General features: G+C 40.4%; 1 protein-coding gene and 1 long non-coding RNA gene across 7 annotated transcripts in view; one reads left to right on the top strand and one right to left on the bottom strand.

Moving 5' to 3' along the window:
- Positions 1-306: 306 nt before the first annotated feature.
- On the top strand, positions 307-3,468 carry LOC310755467. The gene is made up of 2 exons (XR_014544378.1): positions 307-403; positions 1,122-3,468. It is a non-coding gene; the product is annotated as an uncharacterized lncRNA (long non-coding RNA).
- The window catches only part of SPAG9 (sperm associated antigen 9), an 81,958-nt gene continuing 60,098 nt past the window's right edge, over positions 3,111-24,970 (bottom strand). For 4 of the 6 annotated variants that reach the window (XM_083598081.1, XM_083598080.1, XM_083598085.1 and 1 more), the window contains 15 exons: positions 23,733-23,828; positions 23,239-23,406; positions 21,746-21,917; positions 20,122-20,349; positions 18,982-19,177; positions 18,636-18,758; positions 16,895-16,975; positions 15,889-15,956; positions 14,664-14,812; positions 14,032-14,203; positions 12,957-13,070; positions 11,168-11,206; positions 9,936-10,112; positions 8,760-8,906; positions 3,111-6,784 (listed from right to left, as the gene is read on the bottom strand). In XM_083598081.1, coding sequence (XP_083454207.1) covers positions 6,669-6,784; positions 8,760-8,906; positions 9,936-10,112; positions 11,168-11,206; positions 12,957-13,070; positions 14,032-14,203; positions 14,664-14,812; positions 15,889-15,956; positions 16,895-16,975; positions 18,636-18,758; positions 18,982-19,177; positions 20,122-20,349; positions 21,746-21,917; positions 23,239-23,406; positions 23,733-23,828 — 2,046 coding nt within the window. In that variant the 3' untranslated portion in view covers positions 3,111-6,668. The remainder of the gene's footprint in view (positions 6,785-8,759; positions 8,907-9,935; positions 10,113-11,167; positions 11,207-12,956; positions 13,071-14,031; positions 14,204-14,663; positions 14,813-15,888; positions 15,957-16,894; positions 16,976-18,635; positions 18,759-18,981; positions 19,178-20,121; positions 20,350-21,745; positions 21,918-23,238; positions 23,407-23,732; positions 23,829-24,970) is intronic. The other 2 variants (XM_083598083.1, XM_083598082.1) reach the window with 1 other exon arrangement.

The raw sequence follows: 24,970 nt of genomic DNA on the forward strand, positions 1-24,970 counted from the left end.
TATTTTTTTAGAATACAGTAAATAAATGCTATAATGCTTCACAAACAGGCTAGGCCGTAGTCTGAGGCAGATGGGATAGTACCAAACTCCTTAATCTGCAGCCTGAGGTAACTGATGCTGCAGCAGCCATAGTTGACTGTTTTCTAGGCATATTACCAATAAGATACACAATGCTGTTTAGGTCCCTTCCCCCACTCCAACTCGTGTCTCAGATTACAATAGCGCCCATAAGGGGCTGGGGAGGGCGGCTTTGCAATGTGAGAAATGCCAACAACCTATCAGGCTGTCTGCCATAGGAGGGAGAACACCACTTAGATGGGTGAAGAGTCATGCTGAAACCACAAATAACTTGCGACTGCTTCCTGATTTGTTCAAGGGCAAGCCAAGATAAGGAGTGACAGAGGTACATCGGGTTTATCTTTCAACTTTATTTTTAAACCAAAAGCAGCATGGGGGAAGCCTGAGCTTGAACAGAGAAATGGGGGTGGAAGGAGAGAAGCGACTCCTTAACCCTTTTATCTTAAGCCATTTTTTTCTGGCCAAAATAATCCTTTAATTCGTTTTTTCTCCCGTGAAGGGAAATATATATATATATAGGCACACATGTGTGTGTGTGTGTATACTGCAGGCAGAAAAGCAGTTGAGAAGAGTGAGAGGGATCTTAAATGGAAAGAATGAGGGACAGGATTAAGCAGCCATCTCTCTCTCTGTCTGTTCCCTTCCTCTGTTCAAGCTCACAGCTTCCAGAGGCTGCTTTGGTTTAAAAATAGAGGCGTATGACTGCATGTCCCATTAGGTTCGGCCCTCTGTCTTCACACCTCTGCATCCCTTTTTGGGGGCCACTAAGGTACTGCAAGCCCAAAGAAACAGAAACATCTGGTTTGCAGGAAATGACTTACTTTTCCTTATAACCTTCCAGAAAATATATATTTCAATGTCCAACATTTGAACTGCTTGTTAAAAATCAAAATAAAGCTCTTGTGTAACAGGTGATGCCAAACACAGAAGCAGAAACTTTTACTTTTGTAAAGAGACTTTGGTATAAGAGGCAAATCAGACCTCATTCATAGTCTCCCATTCTCCTCTTGACCTTAATAAGCTGATTTATATTTTCACTTCAGAGACTCCAACAGCCCATCATGCAAACTGGCTTAACTGCCAAGTTGAGCAGTTTGGCAACATGGACAGAAAAAAGTAACGCCCAACTTTTCCATCCCAGCTGGAGTCATGAGGGAAATCCTACTCATGCTCAGGCTATGATTCATCAGCTAATTTTTGGCATGTGAGGGCCATCTATTTAATGAAGAGAAATGATGTTGGGGAGAAGCAAAGATAATGAATGGTGGAACTGAGTTTTTAAAACTGCAAACTGGATTTCTCTGACAGAAGTCCCCATGTAACAAACTAAGGGAATTTCCGCCAGATATGGAAATACTTTGCTGGGAACTGACAAAACCTAATTATACTAACTGTCCTCTTTGAACTTTGGAAGTTAACACTTAAAAAAAAAAACATTACTAGAAACACAAATTTTCCTTGGGAGGGTAAAGTTTAACCTTTGGTAATCTGAACACAAAGTATTCTGCTGGGAATCCTATTCTCAAATGCTGACACTCAAAAGATTGATCTACGACCCAGTGGCCAATCACTACTTTTGGACATCACTGGGGCAAAGCATGGGGTGCCATAAATTTATGGTATCACCCGAGAATAGAGTATGATCTGTAGTCTATGCAGATTTTTCTAGTGAAGTGATGGCAGAACAGCACCATAATCGTCTTCAGATTAATCTTTGTAATGGTTACCCCACAGAACACTTCCTAGCACTCAAAAGGATGAACTCTGGTTTTGAAGTACAATACTCCTTTTACCTGTCAGTTGAATACCGTTAATTATAATCCACAGATCACTAGACCAGAATGCTGGGACCCCATACACATTCCTCTTGTTGCATCTCTCTCAAAATATGAGGAAAGTAAATCCAGGGTTTTAAATTGCAAGTCTAGGTGATAATAAGACTGAGCTTGGTTTGCACATCTACATTTTTACCACATACCTGCTGATCTTAACCACTTTGCTCCTTCCCACTAGTTGCAGAAAGTAATCCCTGGCTTAGCACTATGTCTGATCCAAAGCCATGGTTTGTTTGCTCCCCCAAAATCCACAATCTCTGGTTCAGACATAATACTAAATCAGGGGTTGCTGTTTCTTTTGTGCATCTAGTGAGGAGGAGCAAGGGAGCCCAGATTGGTGTATTCATGGTAAACCAGTGTGTGTAAACTGGGATAGAGTTGTTAGACTTGGACTATGAAGAACTGGTTTCACATCTCTGCTCAGCTACAAAATTCACCAGGGCAAATCACTCTCTCTCAGCTTTGCCTATGGAATAGGTTTCTTGTGAGAATAAGGTGGGTAGAAATCCTCGAGGGAAAGATGGTAAATGTAAGAACAAAAATAAAATGGCTGATACAACTGTTATCTAAGAGGAATCCTATGAGATAAGAGATTGATATATAAGGCTTTTAGGTTAGCCACATGATATCCTCATTACATACAGTTAATGGGGGTGCAAGGTACCTGCTAGAAAGCACTGTTTAGGGAAGCTTTTAATGTTTAATAGACTATTGTATTTTAATATTCTGTTGGAAGCCGCCCAAAGTGGCTGTGGAAACCCAGCCAGATGGGCGGGGTATAAATAATAAATTGTTGTTGTTGTTGTCGTTGTTGTCGTTGTTACAAAGGGTGCCTTGAGTCCTCCTTTCTTCATGCATCTCTTCTACCCAATGACATGAAGACATTACATACTTCAACAATATGAATCAATGGGTGCTTACAAAATGACATTTGGAGTTTTGTCTTTTCATTATTGTTGTTAAGTGGCTGTTACCATGGCCAATTTGGTCAGGTAAAGTATGGGGTTGCATAGGTGTAATCACCTACATTTCCTTAACCACACAAATACATGCTGAATACATGACAGCATAAAAATCAATCTGTGGTCATCTTTGCATTACTCTTGCAAAAAGCTATTTCTGACAAGATGGAATAAATCCTTAATTATTATAACCTGCACTCATCACAGGGGTGTAAGAAAGACACTAAAGCAAGGATGTGTTTCATATACATATTTATATATATTTCATGTACAAAGTTACATTCTGAACCCCCAAGGATTCAATAATAAATACTGAAATAACTTCACTGCTATATGAGCTTTCTGGCTCACAGAAAGAAGCCTCAAGTTTTAAACAGACAGCAATTTTAATGCTGCAGTATCCATCTCAAGGTTACAGAGGCAATTAAAATTCAGCATAAAGTGTCTAGACAACATTTTCAGAAAAATTAAAGACCATAAAATGTGTTAAAACATGTTTAAAAGATTGAGAAATGTGCAGCAAAGAAATTGTTAGAGGGTAGGAAAAATATTTAGTGGATAGAACAAAGTTTTGAGGTGCAACATAGGTTGTTACAATATGGCATAACCCTGTTAGGAAAATAAAGTTAGCATCCACAAAGAAATGTGTTTTTTCCACTCTGTGTCATTTTTACAAATTTAGGATCTTTATAAGATCCTTTATGCACAGGGTCAACTGCAAGAGTGCCAAGTCAGTTTCAGTCCTTTGGTAACTTTCATAATACTCACATGGAAATAAATATTCAGTTACACATTATCTTCAAGACACCATGTTCATTAGAACAGTTAGCATATTAGATTATAAAAACATTTTGTAGTTACTAAGGCAGCCTATGATAAAGTGTCTACACTCTGCCAGTTCTAACTGATCCAACGCAGGAAGACCTTACAAAGAAATGAACAGTATGGCAGGATATATAGATTTCATTTTACCTTTTACCATGCAAGACACATCTATTCAGACAAATCATGTGCTGCATATTTTTGTGCGTGAAATGCTCTCTCAAACTATTAACAAACTGTTAACTATCAAGAGATTCATTCCAACTCCTGATTTTAGAACTATGAGTACGTGATACATAAGACATTCTCAAAACAGATTATTTATTCTTTTAGGCAATCATTTGATGCATGAAATTTAGTGAGCTTTACCACCTATCGTTTAAAAAGTGCGCTGGAACAGGGAGTGTTTAAATCTTAGTGAATGGTGGTGACGCCCACCATCTAAACCTGCTATTCTTTATGACAAGGGATACATTTAAAAATGAACAAGGGAAAGAGAACATGTGCCAATCTCTCACTTGCACTGAAAAATAGTGCTGAAGTCTCTGCTGGACCGTTGACTCCTCTGCTGTGAATAGCACTTGACTCGATGAGAACAGAATGGCTCAGTTTACTCACTACAACTGGCAAGCTATTAAAAATGCTACCCAGGTGCATCTATTGTCTGACAGCAGTGAAGCACTTCGGAGAAATAGCTCATTAATTAAAAAAAAAAAAATTAAGGAAAGCACCACACTAAAATGGAAAATAAGTATGTTTTTCCAAGAATGTGAATGTAGCGATTGAGCCACCCATAAAAGATCTGGAGAATACTTTCCAAGAAATCATACCATGAAAGGATTACAGAGGTGCCCACAAGAGTGCAGGATTTAAAGTTGATGGACTCGTGAAACTGTGAAGAATTAGTGAGCATTTCATTTGGACACACAATATTACATGCTGTACAAACAGCTAGGAGTGGGTAGTATAAAAGCCAAAATGTGTGTCTTGATACAGTTCTCTGTGCCAAGTTAGACACTTGCAGCAAAAGGCCTTTTCCCCCTCTGAACATCCTCTCCAAATTGAATTGTATTCTCTCCAGTGTTGGATAAGTGCTGGATTTGCAACACAAATGAGTGTGATGTATTTATGCATGTGAGAGCATTCTGGAAAACAAAGAAGTGAAAAAGCTACATGCGTTTCTGGATCTTCCATAAGGTTTTTAGATCAGGGTTCTTTTTCTCAAATTTTCTAAACACAGTTTAGCCATTTGAAAATGTTGAGTAAATTGTGATCACTTATCGCTTTTGGCATATTGGAGGAAAAAATTCTATTACCAAAGATATTAGACATTCAATAAATTTTAACCACACATTTCATGGTCTAAATACATACTTACCAGAACTTATCTGTTGTGTACAAAATATGGTGCTTAAAAAGTATTTATACATATAAATCTATAACCAATAGACCTGAATGTTGTTTTACTAATTTTTTTAATCAGGTAAGACGCTCATTTCTTTTTTTAAAAAGCTGCCTAAATAAATATTTACACAATAGATCTCAGCTTAACATGATTTTTAAAAAATTAATGTGTGTGTGTATATATATATTATATATAAATACATGTTTCCTTGACAGATCACAAACTGCTCCTATTGCATAAAAATGTTTAGGCAGTTTTTCAAGACTGTTCCTTTTTTTTATTTGAAACGCTTTTGAAAATCTTCCATTCTGTCACTAAAATCTGCTCCCATCTAATGGGAATAGCCACAGACTCTTGGCAGGTACCAGATGAACATTAATATTTTAATTCATACTTTCCAAGAAATGAAATATTAGGAAGCTGCTACACCTTTTAAGGAATTAAAAGGATAGCATTCAACTGGGGAAATCTGTAGCAAAGGAGATCACGCTTTCCAAAGCTTGTAGTAAAACAGAATGAGTTGGATGGAGTTATTTTTGTTTCCTCGGACTCGGGGGTAGACTCCCAGACCATTTACAGTGATTCTGTCCCATTAATGTAAGTGACCACACCATTGCAAGTGATCGGCAACTCGCTGCATAAAATTTCACATACATAGTTAAATGGACTATGAACAACAATGCATCTGGAACCAATTTAGGGGTGATTTTTCACTTGAGTAGTTAAAAGCTCTCAGCTAATTTGCTCCCTGTTTGAGTCTGTTTACGTCACGTATCATGAACCTGACCAGCTGGGATCCAAGATGATAGGTGTGCAAAGGAGACCTATCCTCTGCCCAAGGAACATACAATCAGGCTGCAAATAATTCTAAGAATGTCCTTTGAGATTAATCAAGATGGGAACAGCTTGATTACGTCCCAAGTACATAGGGAAACTAGGAAAGGATTCTCCCCATAAAATACCACAATTCTCATTATTAAGGGCAGTACTTTTCATCTTTAGTGCTACTGGCAATTAAACAAGAAACTTCTATGTTATCAGCCCATGGATCTTGATATGAGCAAAGCACATTCAATACATCAGGGCAAACAAGCTTGGTAGGATTTAGAAGTGAAAAAATAAAGAACTTACATCTTGTTTTAATCCTCACCGAATGCACAGAATGACACTTGGATATAATTCATCTGATATTTTTGAAACAGTACACCGGAAATAACTTTGCTGTTTTACTCAAATGTGTAGATGAATTCAAGATGCTTCGACTAAATTTGTCGTAAAAGTGACACCATAAAGTAAATTGAATTCTATTGCAGTGGGGCATTTGGGAGACCTAATTACTGTACAGCATTTGTCTGGGGAAACGAATTTGTTCTTGCTACGTAACACTGATGCAGTAAAACAGCACAAGCAAATTTCTTGTATTGTTAAGGTTTGAGAGGTATGTGATATAAAGTCAAATGGCAAAGAAATGCTCAAATGTAGTGAAACAGGTTCCACAGAAATAAAATGAAAACAAAAGACATGCAAAAGCTTTTGCAGTCTCAAGCCGCTTTCCGAGGGAGGGGCTTATTCACTGCCGCACATAACCTGCCACACTATCAGGTGGCTCCTCTCAGCTTTGGCTACAGAAGGCTCTAGTTGTAGTGCCTCTCCAAGGATTTCTGATTCACCAACTTCATCACCTGGGAAGGAAGGCAGAACATTTTATGTGAAGAGGCGATTCCAGGGGATACAAAGAAAGGCTGCAGTAGCCCATTAGAAATTTGAGTCCAAAGGAAAAACAGCTGTTGCCTGAACTCAATGAAAACAGAAATATTACTAAAATACACCATGTTGCAGATTATGGTATGTATGCACATAATGGCACACATATATCCCATTGCCATCTGCTGCCCTCCATGTCTGCAATGGTACTGCTAAAGTTTAAGAATCAGAGAGCTCTTAAAGAATACAGCAGTAGCCTGCCCCTAACACACATTGGTTTCTCTTCTCATTATTATTTGCACTTCAAGACCCCCCCAAGCCACCCCCAGGAGAATAAAGACACAAGGACACAGAATTTAGGTTAGTGTTAATGGGCAAAATTTAGGCTGCAACTTTATTGGTTACAGAATGTGAGCTTAGGCACTGGCATCCACAGACTATATCTGACTCCTGCCCGCCTTGCAGGAAGTCTGGAAGGGTAAACCACCGGTAGGGGGAGCCCCGCCAATGTGGGTCGACTCGAGCCCCCCTGGGTTCCTGCTGGGGTCGTGGCATGGCCCTAGCCCCTCCCTGAGCTTCGGACAAGATCCACACCCCTGGATTCCTTTAACAGAATACCCTTACGCATGATTCCAGAGTTGCGCCGCGATTTAAATTGGCCCCGGCCATGCCCCCACAGCGTCCTGATTGGTCACCTGGCAAATGGCATAGCCGGGACACCCTCAGCATGACGCGGGATGCTACCCCGCACCATGCTGAGGCAGGGGTGGGACCTGGTGGCCCGAGCGAAACCCACTTGGAAGCGAAACCGATTTATTAAACTTGCTAGACACATTTGAGAAGCAACTCCAAGTGGCTCCCAACAATAAACAAATGACACATATATGAAAACCAGCATAAAACAGTGACAGAGTAAAATCTAAACTCTTTTGTAGTCTCCTGGCATTAATCTGCAACGAGGGCTTCTGGAAGAAGCAGCATACCAGAATTAGGTAAAGGTAAAGCGACCCCTGACCATTAGGTCCAGTCGTGGCCAACTCTGGGGTTGTGGCGCTCATCTCACTTTATTGGCCAAGGGAGCCGATGTACAGCTTCCGGGTCATGTGGCCAGCATGACTAAGCCGCTTCTGGCGAACCAGAGCAGCACATGGAAACGCCGTTTGCCTCCTGCCAGAGCGACACCTATTTATCTACTTGCACTTTGACGTGCTTTCGAACTGCTAGGTTGGCAGGAGCAGGGACCGAGCAACGAGAGCTCACCCCGTCACAGGGATTCGAACCTCCGACCTTCTGATCGGCAAGTCCTAGGCTCTGTGGTTTAACCCACAGCACCACCTGCATCCCTATACCAGAATTACTAGGAACAAAATTGGAATAATTTGTATAATTCAGTACAATCTGATTTATGAAAAGGGGGAGGGGGAAATCAAATGGTCTGATAATCACAGGCTTGAATAAATGGGATTTTTTAAAAAAGGGTTTACTAGCTATAAACTATGGAAAGGTGCATCAGGTTCATACCTTCATCGCCGCATTGCTATCAAAACTAGGAACCCAGAGTGGGATTAAGTGGAAAACAGGGGAGGCACAGTGATGGGATTAGTTATCAATGACTTCCATAGAGTTTTATGGGACAGAGTGAACTGGTTGCAATTTGAGACACAGCCAGAGATGAGGTGAGTAGTACCTGCCGCTTGTTGAGGATATTTGATGGCCCATCAGGCCGCAAGAATATTTTCCATTTCCAATCCATTGCTTTGTATAATCTGGCCTGTCTAAATTGTCACTGATACAAGTTCATCAACAATACAGAAATGTTGTTTAGGGAGTTTTGGGAAACCTTCTGAAATCAAACCATCCTCAAATCTACTTATAGTTCAGTCGGGGTGGAAAGAAGTGGTCATATCTTCTAGCATTTTATTGAATTGTTCTAAGTTAATAAAAGGGTCTTACCCATCCTGAAGTCAATGTACCCTTCTCCTCCACTTATCACCAACATGGATTTTAAGGGAGCCTGGCTGTTGGATTCCTGCGCAGATACGGCAGCTTTATCACTGGGTGGCTCTGGGCCTCCTCCTGTCTGTGGACAAATAACCTGACCTAATGTTGGGGGGGAAAGCATCAACAACATTATGATTTATGGAGTACTGTAGTTTGACAAGTAAGTTTCCTGAAGTGATTAAGCAGATGCTGGCAAACAGTTCCCTCCCCCCCAAATAAAAAGAAAAACCCTTCTCGTCGTATTACAAAAAAAACCTTAATGACTGTCACTCCCTGCTTCACTACTAAGTGTGTTTGACCTTCTTGCCTAGATAATCTTAAACATCTTTGCTAAACTATTGTCATCTCTCACGAAGCATGAAAAGAAATTGTAAACATTGGGACAGCAAAAAATTAAGGTAGCATTCAGTTTTATGACGACTTTTAATTGTTTTACTCTCTGTATGGTTTATTTCTATGCGCTCCGCTTAGATATGCTAGTTATTAAGTGCCTTTCATAAATAAATATTTCTGAGTAGTGACACATTGCTTAACGTTTGCACTGTATAGGTAACCCACTTAAAATTAAAACTATGGCATTCTTGTGAAAACTGAGAGATGCAGCAAAGTTGGTATCTCTTTCCCTGAATATTAACAACACTTGAGGGTAGTATTGATGGCTGGGATTTAACGAGGCCTTTGAACTGCACCTTGCTGGTACAATTGGTTCAGCAGTTTGGATCTTTTGTTGAAGCAACTAACTATACTTTTTCCTCCTGCATGAGATGATGGAACTGAAAAGCTTGCCAACAAAGCTCTAGTCAGTTCTTGTCTAGACTCTGGTAATCATCTCCTTGCTGGTCTTTCCATCCATTCACCAGCCCGTTTGCACAACAGACTTTCATTGTCTGCAATGAGACTTCCCCTTCTTTTCTTCCCCGCCCTCCATGCCAAAACCTGCTCCAGACGTTTGGAAGTTCCTCTGGAGCAGATTAAGAGTGTCATGGGGAGCTGCAAGAGGGAGGAGCAGGAGGGAGAGCTACGTTTTATCTAGCACCATGTGGAATATCATCCATGACAGTCACACCCAGCACGTTAACTCTAAAAAACCCCTGAAAACTGAACGGAGGAGTCCTGCACAAAACTTACCAGGTACTGCAACGAAGAATTTAACAGCATCACGATGCCCATGGAAACAAAGCTGTGCGTGCGCCATTGAGCAATAAGGTATAAAGGTCCCAGGTGTCACTTTATCACTGTTTTCGTCACCATATACACGTATTACGCTGCCTGGACGGTTGCCAGAACCTGCTGCTGCTTTGTTAGCTAGGGAGAGAGAAAGGAAATGTTTCCCACTTGAAAGGGACAGCTGCAAATACGGCAAAGTTCGGTTTCATCACGAAACCGCACGGTTACCAGTCTAGAAGCTAAAGCCAACTTAGATAAATGAAACAAAAGGGCAAGAAGATGCTGTTTCAAGACAGAGCTGGAAAGGAATAAGACAGCATGCTTAGTTATTTGAAATACCTCAGGGAAGAAAGGGAGTAGTTTGCTAGTCTAGCATAAATTGTACCTTTTTGCAAGACAAACAAAACAAAACCTATAGTATGCATGTCAGATTTTTCCACAGGGATCCACGGACTGGGCTTATCAGTGAAATATAGACTTCTAACATAGGTAAATGACGCTCAAGAAGGGAATTCCAGAGGATAGTCTTGTTAGTCTGCTGTAACCAACACTCCAAAGTTCTTTGGCACCTTAAAAACAAACACATTTATTGTGACATTGGCTTCAATGGACATGTCCACAAAGGCTTTTGCCCCAATAAATTTAGCCTGCCTTTAAACTGCCACAGAACTCTCCTTTTAAAGAAAATATTTCTTGGCAACCATGATTCTTAGATCTCTTAAAGCCAAGAGTTGGGAAGGAGAGAGAGGCAACGAGTGGGGGCGTATTTTAAGTCCTTAGTTTCAATTCCACAAAGTGATTTTGTATGCTAGACACACAAAACTATCTCCACTTGTAACAGTATCAGAAGAGGGAAAGAAATGTGATTTGTAACAAGAGAAATATGATGTGGATTAATGACACTTATAAGGTTATGATATTACAAATGGTGCTGGAAGAAAAACAAGAAGCCGGCATGAAAAGTTCAGCTGCAACAAAAGATGAAGACACTAAACTGCTCAGCGGGTTTGGTGGTCATTTAGCAAACATAAAAAACTGCAATGCAGGTAACCTCAAGTGGAAAAACGGTTTAGGAACATACAAGGGGGGAGGGGAGAGTAAATTTTAGAGAAATGGGAAACAGCCTCAAGAGTGGCTATTAGAGAAGCCTGAGAAAACAGAACTGTTTTTTTTTGTTTGGGATCAGCACTTACCCCTCAGCCCCAGTAAACGTCCCTGGTGGAGGATTACAGCTAAAGTAAGAAAGGAGGAAAGGGGAAAATGGATAGGTGTGACAGCAGAGGAGAAGGATTAATGAGAACCCACCACTTGCGTTCTGGTTTTTGATAAGAGCTTTATATACTAAGCTCCTAACTACAAGAAGGTACAATCAGAAGAAGATAAATGAACGTCTTTCTTTCAGCTTCAGTGGCCAAAGGAAGTAGGAGCACCTTTAATATTCTGACATATTGGCAAACTGCGTTTCCCCTTTCTCTCTTTTCTTCAAGAACGGACACCATCAAATCTGATAAGAATAAGACTGTCATCTCCTCCTCCAGGAAAGGGGGAAAAAGGATCCACCAGCTCTGTTTCTCACATTTTAGTTTGTGTGCCAACAAGCAGTGGACATTGTCTTAGGTAAGGGGGTGGGTAGCTATCACCCGACTTTTCCCCCTCCACCACCCCCATACTTACCTATTCCTCTGAAGTTCCACTGATGCTGTCTAGGTGGTAAGGATAATGTCACAAACATTATCGTCACAATCGTTAGAACACCTTATATGGAGTTGGGAGCACCTGTTGCTAAAACAACTGGTGGTGGTAAGGATATCTGTCCAGCTCAGCAATCTCTACATATTCTTGCCTATTTAGTCCTAGAAGCATATATAAAAAAACACACCAATTCCTCTTTTCTATCCTCTAAAAAAAAGTTAACTGCATTTTATTTAAAAAAATGCCTAAGGTGAATGTAGCTGTTTTTGGGGAGCATTTTCACCATTTTAAAAACTGTTACAATTCAAAGTAGTTGTTGTTGATTGAATGCACATAATTGCAACGCAAAACCGGACATTTAATGGATGATCAATGTAATGGTACAGCATGGAAAACAATGCATGTGGTGTTCAAAGCAACTGATATGAAAGAATTCATCATTAGCAAAATATACCATGACAACCCACAACAGTCCACCCCAGCATTACACCAATATTATACTAGAAAAGTGTGCATTTTCAGCATAGTGAGAGAAAAATCTGCAGTTATTTAAACATGATTAAATAAGTATTCAAAAATGGAAGCCCCAAGCAGAGAGTTTTTGGGCAAGGATTTATGGAATGATGTGGGCTGGGTATTAAACAAAATAGTATTTTATAACAGTTTCCTTAATCGTGTGTACATTTTAGGCAGATCCAGAAAACAGTTAGAAATTTAATCTAGTTGTCCCTAGCATTTACAAGCTCAGAACAGAAGCAGTTCTCTCTCAATGTCTGTTTTTCTAGCTATGGGCTGGGACTGTGGCAGCCAGAGAAGAGAAAGTCATCACCTGCAGAATCTATCAGGAATTCCAGAGCAAACAGGGCAGAAGGACGAAAGCAGCAGGATTACATTTGGGTGGGGTCTATTGAAGAGGGAGAAGTGGCTGACGCAGCGGGAAGATGGCGAGGCACAAAGTTGCTAGATAAGACCCTCATCTGCTATTAAATTTAAAAACTGATGTGTTTTCCAAGGACTTACTTAGCATTACACCTAGTGTGCCCGCCTCCATCTGCTTGCATTTGTGAATACAGAGGAGTACCATCAAATCTCTGAAAAGGTTTGATGTTGTTTTAGTATATGAAGCTGCCAGTCCCTGAGAATCCCTTTGAAAACTACAGAATCGGACCAGAGTGAAATCGGAAAATTTACCAGAGTTGCTGGAGAACACCCAACACGGGCCAGCGCAAGAGTTTATTTGGTCTGAAATAGTGGCACTCTTGTTTAATCTACTTTTCTTATTGCACTTACTTTCTGTTAATGGAATGGAGATAATGACGCCGTTGCCTGTCCCAACCCACAACCGATTGCAGGACACCATGAGAGCTGTGATTCTCACAAATGAAAATCCCAGTTTTCCAGTACCTGAAACAAACACAGCAGCACTCATTAGAAACCAAAAGATACATATCTGCAGGAAATGTCCCATTTTAAACCTAACTTTACTCCATGTTTTATAAACAAACAAAAAGAGAAGTTCTGGAAACTCTTTGCTCTTTGAATGACTGGGGTTCTTTAAATCTCCAAACAGCTCCTTAGCTCCATGGACCTCCCCATGTAGTTCGATGGCAGATACAATGCTCTGCATGCAAAATATCTCAGGTTCAATCCCCACGTCTCGAAGTGGTGATGGGAAAAGAACTTCACTGAAAAACTGGAGAGCCGCAGCCAGTGTCAACAATACTGAGCTAGCTGGAGCTTTTAAAGATTAAAATAAAGATATGAAGAAGAAACTCCCAAAGTTGAAAGTACAGTGGTACCTCTGGTTACATACGCTTCAGGTTACAGACTCCGCTAACCCAGAAATATTACCTTGGGTTAAGAACTTTGCTTCAGGTTGAGAACAGAAATCACACGGCAGCAGCGGGAAGCCCCATTAGCTAAAGTGGTGCTTCAGGTTAAGAACAGTTTCAGGTTAAGAACAGACCTCTGGAACGAATTAAATAATTAACCCGAGGTACCACTGTATAGTAAAGTTCAACTTATTTTGCCCCATGAAAAATTGCGCCTAACATTTCCTATTCTTCTCTTTTCCCAAGGAGACTGTTTTCTCATTTCGAAGGACAAAATAAAGGACCTTAAACTCTGCTGACACTGTAGTCAATGGTCTTCTTAGTGCCTCCCCGTTATGCCCTTGAAGGTCTCACATCTCACGTTTTCCTTAGAGGAAATTACACACAAGACCTTACTACTATTTGTAGTGCAAATAGAACTACATGCCACCACTATGCAGTAATTTGTAGGGTGTTCAGCAAGCAACATTATTCATCCATGTCTTTTCATTTGTACAAGAAAGTGACTTGTCCAATTCAAGCCATTGACTTACCTAGCATTTTGCTTACATAGGGTTCGATGTCAACATCTTGTAGATGCTGGTAAGTGTGAGCATGATAAAGGCGGAGTGTGGAATCTAAACGGATTGATACCCACACTCCATCTCCCACCCAGGCCAGCTGTCTCACTTGGCTCTCCTTCCTTGGGTGTGCATCAAACGATTTCTGAAATGAATTATAGTTTAATTAAGGAACGCATAATAAAATACTTCTCCAATGCCTCCAGTTTACACATTACCAAGATAAAATAAGATCACATCTTTTCCCCCTCTCTCAGTAACACTGTTAAGGGAGGATCAGCAATGGCTCTTTTGTTTAGTATGCATCAGTGCTCTAAAATCTGCTTTTTTAAAAAAAATTGATCCTGTGAGCCCCCTGTGATCTCCTCCAGCCGTCCTTCAATGGATCAAAGGTAAATCTACTGAATTAGCAATATTTACTAATGGCTATCTTCTGACAGTGATTTTTCACATATTTATGGTCATGTATAACTTATGATCCTGCTTGCTTGGCCTTCATAGATGTTCTCTTTATGCCATATAATCTCATTTCCTACTTAACCTCCTTTCTTCTAAATGAGTTCTCCCTGATTATTCACCAATTTTAAATGGTTGCTTTAACTTGCCTCTATTTTCATGGCTTTCGGCTGAACCACATAAATTTTGTTTCTGTAGCCGCACCAGACTTTATCGTGTACCACAGTCATACACCGGATTGAATGGTGAGGTCGGCCCAAATCTAGAAGGTGATAGTTTGTCAAGTCCCATTGCCCATCTGAAGAAGAAGAAGAAGAGGAAGAATAAATTATTAAGGGCATGAGCAAACCTTGTCTGCAAATGTTAATTTGTGTACATAACTAAAATATGTATACTACTACATTTCTATTCACTTATTTTCCATTATTCAAATCCATAACTTTATAGGGAACAGATAAAATCCATAATGGCATAAAGAAGCCTCTGTCAACGTGCCCTTAAGATGTTTCAGGTCACAACTTCCATCAATTCTGACCGCTAGCCATGCTGACTGTGGCAGATAGAAGTTGTAGCGCAAAAACATCTGGGTAGCACCAAACGCAGGAAGGGTGACAAAGAATAAATGCCCAGACACCCATGCCTTACATTCAAGGAATACTCATTTAAGTTATGTGGCGTATTCTTTATAGGCATTCAAGTGCTCTGATAGGCAAAATAAACCCAAAACAGCAATACCACCCACAGAACAGTGAATGTTTAGAAACCATGACACACTGACTTGTATGTAAGGCAATAGTTCAGATATATTTGAACACAAACAAGCAAGAGATACCGTCACATTTAGGTATCCTCAACGTGCTCTATGGCGCATCAGTTCCTAAAAGGATGCTACACACAGGCAAATGAGCCTCTACCCATCCATTGCTCATGCACAGGACAGCAGCGAAAACAGCACCAGGCTATCCAAAGGACTGCAAGTATGTAGCCCGCAATGAAGCCGCATATTTTAAGGGAAACAGAGATGAATGGGAAGAGAGGGAAGTCAACATTCTTGATGACTCTTTATACTACTTGGAGATGGAATAAAGCTACACGGAGTCCCATCAGAGAAAAGGGTGGGGTATAAATAAATAAATTGATGGTGATGATAATGGTGGTGGTAAATAATAATAATAATAATAATAATAATAATAATAATAATAATAATAATAATAATAATAGAGGACTTCATTTTTTGGTCAATATTATCCCAAGAATTACAAGATTTCCCACTGAGCAGATGATCTGTAAAGGTCTGCAATGTATCCACATTTCAGAAGTAGACCAGACATATAAATATGTGACATTTCTAGGGTGTATAAATAGAAGGCTTACCTACTCCTCTGTGAAATATTGCTAAAGTTCCATCTGCTAGTGCAACTAATACTATTCCTTTTACGTGTCTAGAAAAGAAAGAAAGGCAAAATGTGTATTATGAGGAAACTCTGACCATAGCAATAGATTGTTGTGCTCATTAAGCCCTGTCAACACTACACACAAAAACAAACACATCCTATGTTGACACCCTCTCCCACTCCTAACAGGCAACCAGTGCATGCCACCTGTCTAAACTTCACATATAAATGAGACTCAACTGAAATTGTTATGTTAATTAGCATACGAAGAAATGGTCATAATACTGTATCAAATTTATTAATGGTCTTTTAAGCAATTGTTTTATCTCTTAACCAAGCCCCAAAGAACCTCAGTCAACTATTTCAGAGCAGGAGAAGATTTGTTGAGTTTCCTATTTTGTAAGACAATACGCTTGGCCACTACAAAAAGCGCCTTCCTCCCAAGCTTACACTATGGTACAAACCACTGAAGGAGATCAACAAACAAACAAAAACCAAACTACATGCTCATGCAATGTAGCATCACACAGGACATACCCTGGAACAGGTACCAGTATTTTTTTTTGGGGGGGGGGGACTCCCACAGCAACATTTTGTGCTTGTGATGTGGGAAGATAGATTTTTGTGAATCTATCTCTGCTCACAGACTGTCCTGCTAAACCAGCGATATTACTTAAAGACTGCTTGCACACTTTTCCCTCCTAGCTTTCAGTAGGTGTGACATCCCAGCTACAAACATTCCTAGAAGGAGCCTCAGTGACAGCTTTATGATTGCCACCAATACATCAGTTTCTGTTTTCTTGCTGACAATTCCAACGTGCCATTCTCTTCTTCAAACCCCCCTCAAAAAAAACAAAAAACATTTCTGAACCAGCACTTCATAGAAGCTATTTTTAGTGTAATTATTTTCTACTCAGCTAACTCCATTTTAAATTACAGAAATGTGAATGTCATTATGGAAAAAAATTAATTTTATAGCAACTTACACTATACTGAGTATAGAATCTTTAAGTTTAATTGCATGAACACATTTTCTCCACTGAGCCACTGAAGAATGAACATATAAGCTGCAACGATAAAGTCAGATTAATTAAAAATCCAATATTCCAAAATCCATGTTAGCATTTAAAAATGGCAGCATTGTTTATAGCTGTCAGCTTAAAAGTAAATAAATCACAAGTTGGCTTAAACATTACTGCTTTGCCCAGCCTGAATTAGGTTATTTCAGTAGCTTAATTCTGTTCAGCTTTGCTGATGCCCTTTTCAGGAATCTAAACTTGCTGTCAGTAGCTAATGGATCATTTAATTCAAAATGCTAGTGCTTACCTTTAAAGACCTTTACTGAGGCCACAAACCCTTTTGACATAGCGGGCACATTTGGGAACTTGATAAATTGTTGTGGGCACCACATTGCGCATTAGCCCCTGCCATCAGCAATTAGGGCTGGACAAAAATGCTTTCGCTTTTTTCATGCCTAACAGGATGGAAGTGGTGCGATCTTCCTGAAAGATCTCTCTCTCCCACCCTCCCTCCCTCTCACATTCATTCCCTCTCACACTACAATTAGACTTGAACAAAGCCTTTAATTGGAATCAATTTCCGAGTCTAACTGCAGCAGGGAATGGGACAAAGCGCCAAGAAGGAGGTTAATTTCAAGTCTACTTGTGGCAGGGACATTTTCAACAGGGGGTGGCGGCAGGGGTATGTATCACAGCTAGCTAGGGGAGAGCTAACCTCCAAAACCACCCTAGCCCTGTTGCAATTAGGCTTGCGGCAAAGCCTTCTATCCTGGGCTTTTGGAGGGAGGCAGGGATGTGACAGGCAACAGTAAATATCCACCATGCTTTAAGACTGTTGTCGGGGGCCCTTCTCCAAGTGCTCCCTGTCAAAAGTTATGCAGGTGGCAACCCAAGAAAATCGTCTTTTTGACAGTGGTGCTCTAATTTACTGAATGCTCTCCTCAAGCAGGTTCACTGGACTCCTTTGGGGGGAATGGTGGGACAGAAATGTAAAAAATAGAGTAGAAGACTGTTTTTTAAGCTCCCCCTGCCTTCTTTTAGCAGAAATTGGTTTTAGCTGCTGCTCTGCTTTTAAAATCCTCTGTATAACTACAGTGGTACCTCTGGTTGCAAACGGGATCCGTTCCAGAGGCCTGTTCTCAACATGAGCAGAATGCAACCCGCGTCTGCGTGTGTCGCAATTCGCCGCTTCTGTGCATGTGTGTTACGTCATTTTGCGTGTCTGCGCATGCGGCGAAACCCGGAAGTAACCCATTCCGGTACTTCCGGGCCGCCGCAGGATGCAACCTGAAAACGTTCAACCTGAAGCAAACGTAACATGAGGTATGACTGTATTGTGGTTTTTTTATTATTGTTAGCTGACCCAACAGTACTCTTGCTTAAGGGCGGGCTATAAAACTTTACTTATTAAAACAAAGGTGCAATACTGTAACAGCAGAACCTCTTATCTAACCTCCCACTTTCAAGTGCCAGGTTTAAGTTATTTGCCTGGGTCTCTGACAAGATTAATTGGGGCTTAGTCAATCATCGGTGTTAATTGTTTAAAAATCTCACCTGAATCTGTAATTCAGAGCAAATTTCAAGGTTGAGGTTTCATTTTTTTAAAAAAAGAGAAATTATTTACCAGCCTCAGAAAAGGAAAAACTGAACTGATCACTAGACACATTTCCATTAGTGAAATAGTTTGGAATTAAGGTTCCTGGTTTACCATCCATTCTGGGCTCCAAGCCACATTGTTGGCAAAAGGCTGCTCATTTTCTGTGCTTCTTCTCTTACGAGATCCTGCTCATTTGGCAATACAGCAACATCCTTATACAAATCTGACTCGTTGCTGAGAGGAAGGGGAAAGTCAAATGGTTAAAATATGAAAAGGTTGTTCAAAGTACACTAGGCTTGTTTCAATACTCTTCTACTTAGTCTGCACATTCTAGTAATTCCAATTTAAATTTAGGAGCTCAGTACCACAAGATGTTAATACATTTGTCATTAGAAATGCAGTATAATCTCTTTCTGCCTTTACTTCTCCTTTTCTGTTCATGCCAAGGGGGGCATACCTAGGCTGAAATGCTGGAGAACCCTCCACGGTATCCTGAACTCCCAAAGGATCTGTGAAGACATGTTCTGTGTAGACTCCAGTTTGTGCAATATCTGCAGCTTCTTCTCCTGAGCCAGCATTGACTTCTGTCGCCTCGGTCGCTTCCTCTGCCGTCTGAACGTTCTCGTCCACTGCATCATTCTCAGCTGAAATGTCTAAGGTACATTTTTCAGTTATAGGTCACTCAGTTCCTTACCACAAGAAAACATGCATGAAAATGTGTGCCCTAATGAGCCACTCCTTTGGTTCTTTCTACGTTCCTTTTTGTTTTTTATACAGAAGAGACGTATCTAAACTGAGAAGATAAGGTGATGTATGTAGAATGGCCAAGTGGCAGAATTAGTCTGTGTCAAGTCTGTCTGCTAAGCAGCATCATTGTATTATGTATGCTCCATCCCTGCTACAAAGAACACACTTCTTCTGTAACAAATCAGCATGTTGAATTAATAAGCTCAAATGGACTACAAGCATGTTGTCTGCTCCTAAAGATATACTTTTACATCCCCTGGATGGATGAAGTTGTGAAGAGGTTCGATTATAATTAACCCTTTGGACCTGCTCTCGGACACGAATGATCAAATTACTTTAATAGTGGCTGAATTCTTGAGTGCTGTCCATGTAGAAAGACTGGGCCATTATAAAGAGATTTAGTGGTTCTTAATTGATCGGTGATGTGGTAGCGTTATATTGTATTATTTTTGCAAATTGATTTTCTCTGGAGTTAAAGATCTGACTGGGACAAACAATGTTATGCTGAGCTCGTATTTTGCACAATTTGAATATGGTGTCTGTTTGATAGTGTGTGGTTTGCTATGCCTAATAAAGGATATTCGGAGAGAGAGAAAATTAACCCTGTGATTATCACTTAGGAGAAGTGCAAGGCTTCTCCTTCAGACCATGTTTGGATGCAACACTAAACTATATGATAAAAGCATTATGTGAAAGGGCTTCATGCTTGGTCACTTTCCCTCCAGTAAACCATCTTTCCTCCCTGCAAGGAGATCTGAAAGTTTTTGCTTCCATTTTAAAATGCGATAACTCAAATTTTTCATGCTGCAACAAACTACATTTTGAATAAAAATTGTGAATGTTTTCATACCTGGCTGTTTATTTGTCTCGGGGGAGGCACCATTGGCACTGTGGGCAGCAGAAGGCCCTGTAATACCCTCTGCCGTACAACCAACTACTGTGATTCCTCCTAAAAGACTGTCTGTTTCTGCCGAGCTGTTGCTATTCATACTGCCAGACAAGGATGATTTGTCCACCAGACCAGAGTCCAGTTCTTGTGACCCTTCTTCTCCTGTAGGATAGTCAGTTTCGCGGGCTCCTGAAACAAAAATGTAAGGTTTCATTCAGTACCTTGGATAGTTAACTTTTCAGTGCCCTTTGCGGGTTGGTGATCTTCATAAAATACTTGCAATTTGCTGTTATCATAACACAAAATCTAGCGAAGCTAATGCATGCCTTCACATAGCTTACCCACCAGATTTCAGTGAAATTTAAGAACAAGTCAGAAGTAGATGTGAAAACAGGCATTAAGAAGAGGGAATTGTTATATGTATGGTTGCTATGATGTAAAAGGTACAAACAAAGCAATTAATTCTTAGTGTTCAGAAATAAAAGGGAGAGTTCCTAAAAAATAGTTGTTGAACTTGTCTAGTTACTAGGATTCTACTTGTTTTAAACAGCCAAAACAAAGTAGCATTTCTGACAGCAAAAGTTTTAATTGTTGGTGCAGTGATGACATGACTAACAACTTTTCATATAAGCTTCTTAGGAAGAATTTACAGCACTGCTTTAATGGAGTTAGGGCTTCAGATACAGATAAAAGACTCTGTATAGAACACAATGTAATATCACCACCAAAAACTCCAAAATAAATAATGTAAATTAAGTATATATTTGTCTATCCTATAGCAGCAATTATTAGCTTCTTTTAAAAGTACAGGGCAGGATTGATTGATTATTTTTATGCATAGTGTATTATTTATATGATGTTAGCTGCTCTGAGCCCAGCTCCAGCTGGGGAGGGTGGGGGTACAAATAAAATAATAATTATTTATTATTATTATTATTATTATTATTATTATTATTATTATTATTAAGCTATGCTATAAGGATTTCCACTTACGCAACCAGACGTCCCCCCTCCTGCCCCACACCCTCCCCAAATCTGCTCCTGAGGGTTGGGTGAAGCCTAAAACTGGTTTAGGGGGATAGGGGAGAATGCTCCATTTCACAAGCAGAAATTCCTGTGCTGACAGAACACAGGACTTAGCACTATGTTATATTCCACCCTCAGACATTAAATGGAGGGTTTTCTCACTTTACATAGCAAGTTACTCCTTGGTTGTGCTTGCAGGTAATGCACATTTGTTTGTTTTAACCATAGCTGGTTAAAGAAACCAGGCTTAACCTTACGGATCACAGTGAAGTCACTGCAGCTTGTTTTGTCTGATGTACAAAAAAAGTGGGTATGGATGTACAAAAAAAGTTGGAAGTTAAACAAATCATGGCTTAGCCACATTTTGAACGAATCAGGTTGTTCAGTAACAATCCATAGCAAAAGCTGAATTGACTTGGAGTTTACTGGCCAATTTACATACATTATGACTACCTGAAAAAGGCTTACTGCCCAGCTGAATTTTAACAGCAGTTCCAAAACAGACAGAAGCAAACCCATGTTAACTCAAGCAATTGCCGCCCTCACCTGAGTCTCTTACCTGGTACACTAGCTATACAAAGCACATGAGAATTACAAACAATGAAACTGTCGAGGATGTTTCCTGGCTGGTTGGCATCTACAATGATGACTTTTGTAGCAGAGTGGGTGCTAGTACAGATCCACACAAGGCTTGACAATTCTTCCTGGTTTCTCAGCTCTTTCTGCTGGTCCTGTGTAGGCGGAAACCAAGACCAACCAATGTAAACGTTACACAATATGCAGGCCTAGTTTGCATATAACACTAACCTAAACCGTGTATTAGTGTGAATGAGCAAAGGTGTGGGATTCCCAGAAAGAAGATTAAGACTACTGAACTCTTCCCCTGGTTCTACTGCGCTACCCAGAGCTATGCCATGATCCTGCCAAGGTTATGTACAAACCCAGGCTGACAACTGCTTTCCATCAAACAAACTGCCCACAACCAAGAACAAGCCTCGGTTACAGTTTGTAGTTTGTCTGAAGTGAGACAACTAGCCTTGCAATGATGAAAACAATCCCAGTGTGGTGTAGTGGTTAAGAGCGGTAGTCTCGTAATCTGGGGAACCGGGTTTGCATCTCCGCTCCTCCACATGCAGCTGCTGGGTGACCTTGGGCCAGTCACACTTCTTTGAAGTCTCTCAGCCCCACTCAACTCACAGAGTGTTTGTTGTGAGGGAGGAAGGGAAAAAAGGATGTTAGCCGCTTTGAGACTCCTTCGGGTAGTGGTAAAGCGGGATATCAAGTCCAAACTCCTCCTCCTCCTCCTCCTCCCTGGTTTAGCCCTGGGAAGCAAGGCGCCAGCAGGATGGCGGGAGGAGCACTACAGCCACAATATTCTCTGCTAGGAAACCCTCATGTTTGCCTGATCACCTGAAGCCATCACTGGGCTTAGCCAACTGGGTCACAGTGTCATTTTAGAGTTTACTAGTTTACTAGTTCAACCTTATTTTTATTTGGTGGGGGGTGGCAGAGAATCACACTGTGAATTGCTAGGTGCATTTTCTACAAATGCAGACGAATAAGCAACCAGAATTACTAAATACCAGGAGTGTTGCAGGTAGTTTTACACACAAACTCCCCCACATTATTTTCATAGCTATGCAAAATACACTTTCATGAACTAAACCGAACAGGCAAGTTTTCTGTCACGCCATAAACATGCTGGTCTTGTGGAACTAGATTTTTTCGTCTTCTCCAAATGCTCCACCTGGCCACTATAAAAGCTTTGGAACCAAGAAGCATCTAATGGAACCTAGACCTAGATGGACGGATACAATACAAAACGTGTTGTAAAAGCAAATGAATGTTTTTCCATGGAAATCTGGGGTCTAATGAAGACTAGTGGACTAGCAAGCAAATACTGGTTCTTGTTCATGAGCAGGCACCAAAAGGTTTTTGAACCAATCATGCCATAATTATTGAATTATGAACACAATATTGAAGTTTCTATTTTCCTGAAGTGTTAATAGATTTGCAAACAGTTTCACATTTTGATTATACCTCTGACCTTACCTTGAGTTCTTGATCTAATCTATCCAAGCTACTCTGTGATGCACTCCTCTGTTTGTTGCTCTCTGCATCTAGAGTCGTCACATCATTGTAGAACACACTGGCACCAACCACTGAACCGCCATCTCTTGTCTTCCCTCCCGATAAATTAACTCCTACAGCACACCAAAGCTACAAAACAACAAGTGAACTTTATAAAAACCCGCTGGGAAAACCTGGTTCTCATGTCTTTTTATAAGACGTAAAAAGACAGCAAACATTTGTTGCACCCTATCATACATTATGCTTTTAGGGAAATAACAATATGACAATATTTAAAAACCAGAGTTTCTCAAAAGTATTTATTAAGCACCTGCAATTTAAATTAAACTAGGCGTTGCTCAGAACCTAACAAGGATATAACTTGCTCGTGCAGAATTAGGCCTCATCTAAAAATCACTAATGGGGCATTCTTTATTTGAAAATAGGGAACTGGAGAAAAAGGAAGACAGGTGTACCTTCATGGATGTATCCTTTTCATCGAGTGGCCTTAGGTAAACAGGCACAGGTAAGTTCTTCATTTTGTTATCCCCCTGGCCACCACCATTTACAACCTAAAAAGTCAGAAAGAAATATTTACTTTGCTTCAAAACGTTTCTGGCATCTTACAGACCAGTTTGTCACAAGCCCATATCAGAATTTGATAGGTTTGCCAAGATGACCAGAATATTAGACTGTCTGGGAAGTTTAAAGTCATACACTAGTGAGATCAAAGCCAGAGGGGGGCAGTATTGTAATTTTAAAAATCTATCTTGCCAGATTAGCTAAGAGGCCCTTCTCAGCAGCTAATATATATATATAAAAAAGGGGGGGAGTGTAAAATAAACAAAGCCTTATGCACAAAGACTGGGAGGGGGTTAAAGCTATACTTATCTATGCAGATCATAGTTTAAGACAGGGGTCAGCAAACTTTTTCAGCAGGGGGCCAGTCAACTGCCCCTCAGACCTTGTGGGGGCAGACGATATTGGGGGGGGGGAATTGAACTACTTCCTATGCCCCACAAATAACCCAGAGATGCATTTTAAATAAAAGGACACATTCTACTCATGTAAAAACATACTGATTCCCAGACCGCCCCGCAGGCTGGATTTAGAAGGCGATTGGGCTGGATCCGGCCCCCGTGCCTTAGTTCGTCTACCCATGGTTTAAGACCTTGAAACATTTTCCATAAAAATATGCAAGGTAGCACACACGTTCTCAAACTTCAGAAAAATGTGCAGTAACAACATTCCATTACAAAGAGGTTTGAACACAAAGCCATCCCACTCTTCCCACAGCTCAGTGACCTTTTATTGCTAGTTGTTGTTCTTTCTGAACAGCAGCATTTGTATTTAAATGGGAAAATTCTGCTTTTTAATAAGAAGAATGAAGAAAGCCCAACTTCCCGGTTTAAACTAGTTCCAGATTTCATTTTTACAAGTAAACACGATAGCTCCACAGATCACCAACGCTTTGTGATCACCACAAAGGAATTGCCTTCAGCTATTAACCAGAAATCCTTTGTGCAACATGCAGGTCCCTGGGTTCAGATGGGACCTTGCTTAGGGTTTCCTTGTTTTAGGTCTCCTTTCAGCAGCAGCCCTGGAATTTCAAAATGCAGCGCTAAACTGCTTTGCTCAGTCCCATACCTGCACTATGTTAATCCTGCCTTCATTTTGCTAGGCTTTTTAAAATCCTTTCTAACCCTTTCAAGGA

This window comes from Podarcis filfolensis (assembly GCF_964270895.1).
Source record: "Podarcis filfolensis genome assembly, chromosome: 2".
Lineage (NCBI taxonomy): Eukaryota > Metazoa > Chordata > Lepidosauria > Squamata > Lacertidae > Podarcis > Podarcis filfolensis.